The 10,851-nt window shown below is 37.8% G+C and overlaps 1 protein-coding gene across 1 annotated transcript; it reads right to left on the bottom strand.

Moving 5' to 3' along the window:
* Window positions 1-5,917: 5,917 nt before the first annotated feature.
* LOC106659978 lies at window positions 5,918-9,151 on the bottom strand. The gene is made up of 3 exons (XM_023459909.1): window positions 9,094-9,151; window positions 6,029-9,031; window positions 5,918-5,945 (listed from the first exon to the last, which is right to left on the bottom strand). The coding sequence occupies exon 2, from the start codon at window positions 9,025-9,027 to the stop codon at window positions 6,031-6,033; it is 2,997 nt and encodes a 998-aa protein (XP_023315677.1). The 5' UTR covers window positions 9,028-9,031; window positions 9,094-9,151; the 3' UTR covers window positions 5,918-5,945; window positions 6,029-6,030.
* Between the last annotated feature and the right edge of the window lie 1,700 nt (window positions 9,152-10,851).

Raw genomic sequence — 10,851 nt, 5'->3', positions numbered from 1 at the left:
TAAAACTGCGTCGATTTTCTACAATACCGACGACAATGGCTAATATTACACAGAAGAAAATTCAAGCTCCATGAGAAGGAGCTAGTATATAGTGTGAGTAAATAAAAGCAATGTCCTCGTAAGTATACAATTAGAGACGAATTTGAATAATACCTCGATAGCGAAATTGGTATCGCACTCGACGGCTAATGGCGAGTCTATTCCAATTCGGAGAGAGTTCGATTCCCAGTCGAGGAAAATTTAGTTCTAAAATTCTGTAAATAAATAATACTGTAATAAGTTTTCTCTCCAAGATCAAGCTTGATTTAGGAGAGAAGATTTATTACACAACGTTTAAGGAAAACTCATCTGTGATATGTGCATGCACTGCTGCACAACAAAGTACACCACTTCTATTAGTTTATATATTCATAGTTAGACATAGTTAGAAACACACACAAGCTTCACGACCTATATTTAATCGTTCACTGTACCTTTAAGATCATTTGTTGTAAATACTGTATATAATTCATAATTGTAAGTCCATCTGAGACTGGGATGAAACCGAATTTGTTATATCACTCGCCGGCTATAGGCGAGAGTTCCCGGTTCAAGTCCGGGTCGAGGTTAAATTTTTTGCTATATATATTTAATTTGTTGAAGAGTTTAAAATATCATTTTTAAATTTTCGTTGACTTATGAATAGCCTAGTCATTAGGAGGAATCTGGTATTGCAGGAATAAAGCAGACTTGAGAATGTCTCACTACCACAATAATAATTTCGAAAATAAAAATCGATTGGTCACATTTGAAATCAGTTTTATGCATCATTCGTATACACTTACATCTACCTTCAATGAACATTATCAAAGTAAGACAAGCTTAGAAATCAAAAAAAGTAGCTAAAGCTACCCTATGAGAGCATAAGCTCAGTAAAGCGAACGACGGAGGGAGATAAAAGAAAGGTACATCGAAAAGTGTTAAGAAAGGCTCAACAAAAAGAAATCGCTCGGAAAATTCGCAAGAACACGCGCTCAAGTTGCCTCGTCAACATTCGGTTCTCCCTTTTTCTCCATTTTCTCTTTCGCACTTTAAACGTAATCTATACTTACGGTATGCCTATAATACAGTCGTGTATCTACTATCGATGTCATTTAAATTGCCTTGGAAAGTTATCGCCCTGTTTCGAATGACGTTGCTGACAGTTAATTCAGTTAAACGGTTATGCTTGGTTGTTTTGAGTAAAAATAAAGGAATTACATAAGGTCTGCATATTTAAAGAATCTTTCAATTTTCGGGCATTTTTTCTCTCGCATTCGAGTATTTTCTTACATTAAAAGTAAATTATAACAATGCTTTTTACCAAACTAGAGCTAGACTGATCGGCGAGAAAGGTTATTTTAACATATTTGCAGTACACAGTCATACACAGCAGAGTACGATTTCTCGTTGCGACCGATAAGAATTTGCAGAGCTGGTAATCTTATCGGGAAAAATAACAAATCAGGTGCACACACATATCAATCGAGCTGTCGAGCGAAAATAGAAGTTTCCGATTCGAAGACAGAGTCTAGGCGATCGGTCGGTCCGTCACGTATCCACAATACAATATATATGTGTGTGTAGCTAAAAACTAAATCGAGCATTGAATGAGTCTTAATCAAGCGCACACGCAGAAAATAAAATCGTCAGCGCATTTCATATCTCGTGCTGCTGTTGCTGCATGTGTGTGTGTGGATGTGTGGAGAAACGTCAACGTTACCACGTGCACACATATATACACAGTAGCCGCCAAATCGATTGGTTAAACGACGCAATCTCGTTTACCCCCGGTGTGCGCGCACAACTCGCCGCATAACCGAACGAAAACGTGAACGGCTTTGGAAATATTTCGGGCTGAGCGTGTATATGTCTATTCGTGTGCAACGTGCGTCTGTGTGTCTGCGTGTGTGCACGTGTACAACGAGCTTTCGATACCCAATTCCCTGACCTGACAATAATCGTTATGGAGTCTTTTACGGTGTTGCCTAAGCGGCCGCAGCCAGGAACGAACGAACCAACCTCCCGTGCAGCTCTGCACGCTGACGCGTCGGACATTAATTTGTATCGCGCGCTTTTCTCCCGCGCGCGTTCGGCACGAACGGGTATTAGAACTCATGATCTAATAACCAATGAGTCTTATGTGCAGGCCCCATCGAAGATCGATATTTATTGGCCACATTTTTTCATTTCGATTTCGCGTTCTACTACGTGCGCAGCCCGCCGCCCCCCGCTATAATATACTTCGCGGAAGATTACTTTCAATGAGCTTTTAACAGTAGCGAGTTTTCGAAGAATGTGAAGAAAAGTTGAAATATTTCACACTGCTCACGGTTCCATTGACGCGCGACCTTTTTCTTTTACCTGACTTTATAAATATCTTAAGAAGAGTGTCAATAAAATTACTACTGCGATATTTTTAACTCTCTTAATAAAATCAAGTTTGCTCGATAAAGCATCTTTCCTGCAGCAACTCTTTTGATGTGCACTCAGGTAGAGTACGTTATGTATATTATTAAAAGTGATTGCATTTCCGACGCATAACTGGAAATCTTTTATCAAAAGCGTGTCTTTTAGTCTTGTTAATTGAATTGATACGACGACGAGTGGAAATTCGACCTTTCTTATGCTCGGCAAAAAAATAACTCGACTCTTCTTTTTGTCTTAAAATTAAGCGCGGTCGATACCAAAAATACGCATCGTGAATAACGCAACTTTGTAATTGCATCGTTACTTTCGATAAACGTGAAAATCTATTAAAAAATATTACAATTTTGTCGTAACAACATTTTTTTAATTTACAGAGTACTCGCAGAAAATTGAAGTAAGAGAGACCTACTTGGATCAATGAAAATTGCGCTCGTCAAATACAAGCTCGCCGTTTATATTGACACATCTATTGAAAAAATATTGCAATCAGTTTCAATTCCATCAGGATTGCCCTTTCGCGCAGAAAAAAATTTCTGAATTTTGAATCAATAAAATACGGACTTTATCGCAATTTGGCTTTGATTGAAAAAATGATTTATTAGTTTCTATGCTCGTCGATCGCTTCCAATTACCTTGAAAACTTTTTATAACACATTCAATTAGAAATAATTAAAATTTTTTCTCCCGCGCGCCGAAGTAGCGTGTTATTGCAGTTTTGCTCGATCTACTATATATACATTGCATAAGATGCTTAAAACTGAGATGTCGTTCGCGAAGTCATTATATATAAAAAAAAAAAAAAATTAACGCAATACCACGATACGCACCATCAAGCGTTGATCGATTCGTTTGTCCTCAAAGTGGGTGCTTGTGGCGCTCGTCAAGCTCGTCCTTTTTCTATATACTCAATTTGCGGTCTGTCATGGAGAGTCATGGCGGTTAGCTTTGCCCAGGCACAAGCAACGTCCACGGCGCAAGCGAGCCCCGTGTATAGTAAAAGCTCATTGTCCTCTGACCATATAAGAAAGAAACTGCAAGAGAAAGAGAGAGAGAGGGATTTAATAATGTAGAGAGCCCAGACCAGACGCCTAGGTACACATTGGGTTTGGTACACACTAGACGGCTTTTCGGCGTCTTCAATATCTGAGCAGTGCGCCGCAGCAGCAGTGGCGGTCTCGCCCTATTGTCTCGCGGCCTGTTACACGAGCGGAGCTCGAGCTGCCATCTTAATACACCACATCTCTCTCTCCCTCTTTCGCTCTTTCTGTCATTGCATATACACACATAAACTATGTACCGACGTTATTCCACGTGCGGAATATATGAATGGGAGGTAGGCTCGACACGAGCAGTATACATCGGGGACCCCCGAAGTCGATCCACGCGCATTGTTTAATTTACGCGAGCTTTGGCTTCAATGGAATCTTTCGTAATCCTTATTTTAATAACTGAATAATTTGAAAGTTTAGAACTGCGCGGGAGCACGATCGATTCGCAGCGGATAATTTCACTCGAATCGAATGGGACGCGATTCGAGAAGGCTAGAAATAAAAGTACTCGAATGCTGCTGCTGCTGCTGCATGTTGTATTCCTTGTGCTGCTTGTTGTCGCCAGCCAGCCAGGCTCTGGGTGAGGTGTCGCGTGAAATTAATTCGCGCTCAAGAAAACAGTCCTCGTCATCGTCGTCGTCGTCTGCACCAGCGCCCGGTAAGAGGTCAGAGAGTCAAGGAGGCGTCGCGCGCGCGCCCCTTTAATTCGCGCGCGCGTTGTATATTATACTATACTGTGCCTGGTGCACTACGATGAGCAAGAGAAAGAGACGGCTGGAGGACGTCTGCTGCAGCAAACAATTCCAATTAACTCCGATGAAATTGAAATAGGACTCGTGTCGGTCAGGAGAGCATTATTATGCCAAGTACGTACATAGAGCCCTCCGCCGACGAAACTGGATCCATCTTCACTGATACAAAATAATGACAACGACCTTCTGCACATGCACATTCTGTATAAATACTTGACTCTATTAATGACCTTTTAATTAACATAGATTTTTTTTGTTATAATTCGTAGAAAGAACTAGACCAACCTAGTGGATATGAACGATTCGTTGTTTCAATGATCATTACAATTGTTTTATTTTATTCTTGATCGTAATTATTATTAATTCAAAGTACTTTACTGTCATGTAAAAATGCAGTGACAATCATAAAATATTATAAAATGATTTTAATTATCGTTCAAATACGTATTGTGCATCTACTGGGCTGGCTATCTTAAAATGAAAAAATACAAAAACTACATTTTCACGTCATAATATAATGAAAATATTAAATCTTACTTTTCAATTTAGTTTCAACAAACATAAATCGGTATTCACATTATAAATTATGCGTTAAGTAAACATAGAGATCTCCTAAAAACTCTAGCGCGAATACAACTTCAATGTCGTCTTCCCTTGCCCAAAAGTAATTTCTTTGAATTTCCGAATTATCCCGTAACGCTTGACACAAATCTAGAAATTGCTGGGATCTCAGCGATAGCAGAAAGAACCGAAAACTTTTCGATCGTTCCGCTTTTTCGTGCAATAAAGCATTCATTTTTTCCTGCGAGATCAAGCTCATAATGCGACATACCATTCCCGTTAAACCTCCGTCCGCTTCTTCTGGTTTCTCGTGATCGAATTTTGGTAAAGCTTGGTAAAATACTGTCAGTTCTTGAATCCAATGATCTACGTTCAAACCAAGCTCCAACAAGATGAACGTGAACAGATGCATTTCGGGAATCTTTCTCAATTCTTTGAGTATGAATTGTCCTTGATCATTAATGAAAGTGATGGTCCTAGCAATTTGTTTATCGTGTCTTGCATACTTTTCTATGACACATCGAATATCACTCAGAGGAAGTATATTTAAGATGTCTTGTAAATCTTGCTCAAGGGCTTTTTTCTTTTTAAGTTCGGCATTGAAACGTTTTCGACTGTAGAGAAAACCAGCGCACGCGAAAGATAAAGCAGCAAATGCACCAATAGCTATAGATACTCTATTCATATTTCTTGTGATAAGTAACCAGTTTTTGAAGTTCTTCAGGAGAAAATACGAAATCTTTCTTAAAAACAATATTATTTTGCAAGTATCAATGAAAATATTAGTTACCCATTTCCAGGTGAATGGCGCATAAAATATAATTTAATTACAAAAACGAAGTCATGACTGTTTATGTTTCATTTTTTATAAATATTTTAGTATTTAACTCTTTACGAAAAATTTTGACTTAAATTTGGTTAGGAAATTTGTTTACGATATACACGTAGAAGGTGTGAAGTGAGGTATAGCTTAAATTGGTTATGCAAAGAAAATTCTTGTAGATTATTTCAAAAATTCTATATTTAATTTCGCAAAATATAAAAAGTCATTCATGTATAAAAATATTTTCTTCCAATTTTAAAACTTTTGACGTTTTATTCAGCTGTGTCGGGCTCTCGGTCTTAAAAATTAATTCTGTAAGAAAAGAAAAATGTTTTTATTAATCAAATTCTATTAAAACTTTTATTTAAATTAGACATTTAAAATATGCTACTTGCCTTTACAATGGTTTCGGGGGAAATCTGATTCCTGTCATCTTTCCCATCATCTCGGTAAACTCATTCATATCAAGTCCAAATTCTTGCATTTTCTTGACTAAAACCTGGAATGGAGCATGATTTTCCAATGCTTTTACGGCATCCAAAAGTTCCTTATGTTGCAGACGATCGACGAATTGTCTAAATTTAGCAGAAGTTTCCAATTTTCTTTGGTATATTTCGTCGAGATCATCGTAAGGCAGAACCTTTTTAAGATCTTGCATCAGTCCTGCAAGTCCACCGCCGGTAACTTTTCTGGCGAAAAGAGGTTGAAACTTTTCCATTCCTAGTACAGCATGGTAGTCATCCATGACTTTGTAAACATCCAAGCCAATGTCATCGTTCAGATATCTGAGGAAAGCTTTGACTTCTGGAAGTTGTTCCATGGATGCTAAAATTTCTTTAAATTCATCACTTACAATGAACATAATAAATTTATTGAATTCTTCATCGGTCGTTAAATATTCTAAGACAATATCAAGGACACTATCCATTGGCACCATCTCGGATATTTCCTTCAAAATTGAAATAACTTCCTGCTCCGATCGAAGCGTAGGCTTAGGGAATTTCAGACCCAAAAGCGAAGACAAGAAATCGAAAAGCTCTTGTAGATCGACACCCTTTTCTTTAGCGTTGTGCATGATTTCCTGAATTTTGGGCATAGCCAAAATTTTGTCAACCAAGTGTTGGAAATCGGGAGAGCTCAGCTTGTGAATAAGGGCGGCAAAATCCTTTGATGTGTGCAACTTTTCTTTGTACAATTTTTCTATTTTATCAACCGGGATAAGTGCCTTGACATCCTTAATGAAGCCGGGGATACCTCCAGTCCTTCGAAAAATTCCAAACCTCATACGCGGACGGATGTGTGGAATTTCAAGGAAATCGTTCAATTTGTTGACGTACTTGTAAGCAGGAAGACCAGCTTGTTCCAAATAGTTTATCAATTCTTTGACTTCGTACATAGCTTCGATTTCCATTACCATAGCTTTGAATTCTTCGGACATGATGTAGTCAATAGCCTCTCCAAAATCTTCATCCTCTTCGACGTATTCCATGAAGACTTTGTGGATTTTTTCTACTGGGATAAGAGCGAGGAAGTCGTTCAAATCATCCTGTAAGTTTCTCACGTTCCTGAAGGTTGGTTTCGGGAACTTGAGTCCCAAAAGCGAAGACAAGAAATCGAAAAGCTCTTGTAGATCTACGCCCTTTTCTTTAGCGTTGTGCATGATTTCCTGAATTTTGGGCATAGCCAAAATTTTGTCAACCAAGTGTTGGAAATCGGGAGAGCTCAGCTTGTGAATAAGGGCGGCAAAATCCTTTGATGTGTGCAACTTTTCTTTGTACAATTTTTCTATTTTATCAACCGGGATAAGTGCCTTGACATCCTTGATGAAGCCAGGGATACCTCCAGTCCTTCGAAAAATTCCAAACCTCATACGCGGACGGATGTGTGGAATTTCAAGGAAATCGTTCAATTTGTTGACGTACTTGTAAGCAGGAAGACCAGCTTGTTCCAAATAGTTTATCAATTCTTTGACTTCGTACATAGCTTCGATTTCCATTACCATAGCTTTAAATTCTTCGGACATGATGTAGTCAATAGCCTCTCCAAAATCTTCATCCTCTTCGACGTATTCCATGAAGACTTTGTGGATTTTTTCTACTGGGATAAGAGCGAGGAAGTCGTTCAAATCATCCTGTAAGTTTCTCACGTTCCTGAAGGTTGGTTTCGGGAACTTGAGTCCCAAAAGCGAAGACAAGAAATCGAAAAGCTCTTGTAGATCTACGCCCTTTTCTTTAGCGTTGTGCATGATTTCCTGAATTTTGGGCATAGCCAAAATTTTGTCAACCAAGTGCTGAAAGTCCGGTGAACTGAGCTTGTGGATAAGAGCGGCAAAGTCCTTTGATGTGTGCAATTTTTCTTTGTACAATTTTTCCATTTTATCAACCGGGATAAGTGCCTTGACATCCTTGATGAAGCCAGGGATACCTCCAGTTCTTCGCATAAGCCCAAACCTCATACGCGGATGAATGTGTGGAATTTCGAGGTAGTCATTCAATTTGTTGACGTACTCATAGGCAGGAAGACCAGCTTGTTCCAAATAGTTTATCAACTGTTTGACTTCGTACATAGCTTCGATTTCCATTACCATAGCTTTGAATTCTTCGGACATGATGTAGTCAATAGCCTCTCCAAAATCTTCATCCTCTTCCACGTATTCCATGAAGACTTTGTGGATTTTTTCTACTGGGATAAGAGCGAGGAAGTCGTTCAAATCATCCTGTAAGTTTCTCACGTTCCTGAAGGTTGGTTTCGGGAACTTGAGTCCCAAAAGCGAAGACAAGAAATCAAAAAGCTCTTGTAGATCTACGCCCTTTTCTTTCGCGTTGTGCATAATTTCCTGAATTTTGGGCATAGCCAAAATTTTGTCAACCAAGTGTTGGAAATCGGGAGAGCTCAGCTTTTGAATGAGGGCGGCGAAATCCTTCGACGTGTGCAATTTTTCTTTGTACAGTTTTTCCAGTTCGTGAATCGGAATGAGGGCCTTGACGTCCTTGATGAAGCCAGGGATACCTCCAGTCCTTCGCATAAGCCCAAACCTCATACGCGGATGAATGTGTGGAATTTCGAGGTAGTCATTCAATTTGTTGACGTACTCATAGGCAGGGAGACCAGCCTCTTCCAAATAGTTCATCAACTCTTTGACTTCATACATGCCCTCGATGTCTGTAACCATAGCTTTGAACTCCTCGGACATGATGTAGTCGATAGCCTCTCCAAAATCTTCATCTTCCATGATGTAGTCATAGAACAGTTCTTTGATTTTTTCCACTGGTATTAAATTCAGAAAATCTTGAAAATCTTCTTTCAATCCTCTCGTCTGTGGTTTTGGTAAACAAGTTACCATTGCGGTCCCGGACAAAGCCAGGACCAGAAAAACCGTGAACGCGTTCTTCATTTTTCTGTAAAAATAAAGAAAAAAATTGAATAAACACTACATAAAAAAGCAACCGCGAATACTCACTGTGAGGCTATCGGGTAGCTACTGTCCGATTGTTGATTTTCCTGCGTTTTATATACGATAATTTGTTCATGTCCCTGCGATCATCTCTTACGATACAATTCAGCATTGATTGATAAGATTAACTCGATTTTCGGTGTGGTGGAACCTTATCCGCTCGTGAAAGTACATCTGATTAAACACAATTATGTCGATTTAATTAAAGTTTTGTCATCTAAGTTTTTGTGCAAAAAATAAATAGAGTTAGTAGAGTTGTCTAGCTCATGGTTCATAATAATGATATTAATTTTGTGAAAATTCTTTCTGCTCTAAATTTTTACTTATGAAGACGCTAAAATTGTAAGACATAATATAAATAGATATTATTGCAAATTACTCAGTATTAAGTACTTGTCAATGTTCATTTCCAATAAAAGCAATTGAATAGTTTGACACTGCTTATTTCGTCGCTTTTCGCTCTCGGACACAATTGCCCATATAATTTGATCGAACAAACTTTTTTCTTCGCGTGTATTCAATATAATAAGGCGGTAGCACGTGTCAGTAACGATTCTTTCTAAAGATTACCGTGGGCTCTTTCTTTTTCTACTATTTTTTAAAAGAAACTAATTAATATTTTTTCGTCTATATTATTTGACTTTTTTCCTAATTTCTATTCTTGCCATCAACGACATCAATGGAAAAAATAAGATGAAATTTCGATAAATATTATCGATCTTTTTTTATTGATAATTTGCAGAATTCCTCGAACATCATTGCTATCGTGTCTTATCTACGGCATTGTATACACTTCTGTATAAAGTTTGAAAGATTATTATTCACATCATTTGAAATGAGAATAAAACAATCAAAGTCAAATCATTACCCTCGATTATTTGTTCTTGCAGCAATACAATGCATAACAAAAAAATTAATCGACTCAAAAATCTTGTCTTCAAGCTTATGTTTGTATTCAATCAAGTAAATATTACCTTAGAGCTATACAATGCAATCGCTAAATCTTCACTTTCAACTAAACGATACGCGTATCACTTTTTAGAATATTTGGTTGACTACCGAACAAATATTTTTATTTTAAAATATTACGTACCCTTCTTGAGCTGGCTAAAATTGAACAGAATAGTAAAATATTTCTTCAAATTGATATTCCGACAAAACTGATTGATAAAACTGTTCTTTCTCTGCCGCTTCTAGTTACCTGTTTCAATTAAAAAATAATAATGAATTTGAACCTGTCACACTCAAACTAATTTGAGTATGAAAAAAATTCTAGTTACAACGAAAAATAGTGAGGTAGAAGGGGTGCCATTAGATCTAAGATAAGTTACAACGACCTCGATTACAATCTTTGACAAAAAATATATATAGTGCTAGATTGTTGCTATCTATAGTTTCATGCTTTAACTCTTCTATTTTTTAAATAGAGGAATTGAGAGTTGGGCAACGAAACTTCATACAGACCAGTGAGTCTTTGAGAGAGCAAGTGGGACAGCAAACTCACTCCCATTCCGCGTGTGTACCTACCTATACCCATGAGCTATAACTGTACATGTGAGTATGTGAGATCCTCCAATAGAAAAAAGTCTTAAAAGAGCAAAATAAAGCGTGAAAGACCTGTGCTTGTGAAACTATTTTTTTCGCCTTATTTACTCCCCTGACGTTAGAATTGGTTGAAAAAACGAAGGTCCAGTGTGCGATTAAAACGTATTGAGACTGAGAGCTAGGAAAAGATGAAAATAAATAAAAGAAATGTGAATTAAA

The sequence above is a fragment of the Trichogramma pretiosum genome, unplaced genomic scaffold, assembly GCF_000599845.2.
Source record: "Trichogramma pretiosum strain Unisexual culture from Peru unplaced genomic scaffold, Tpre_2.0 scaffold80, whole genome shotgun sequence".
Taxonomy (NCBI): Eukaryota; Metazoa; Arthropoda; class Insecta; order Hymenoptera; family Trichogrammatidae; genus Trichogramma; species Trichogramma pretiosum.
The sequence above is the reverse complement of the archived record's forward strand: the minus strand, read 5'-3'. Positions and strand labels throughout refer to the sequence as shown.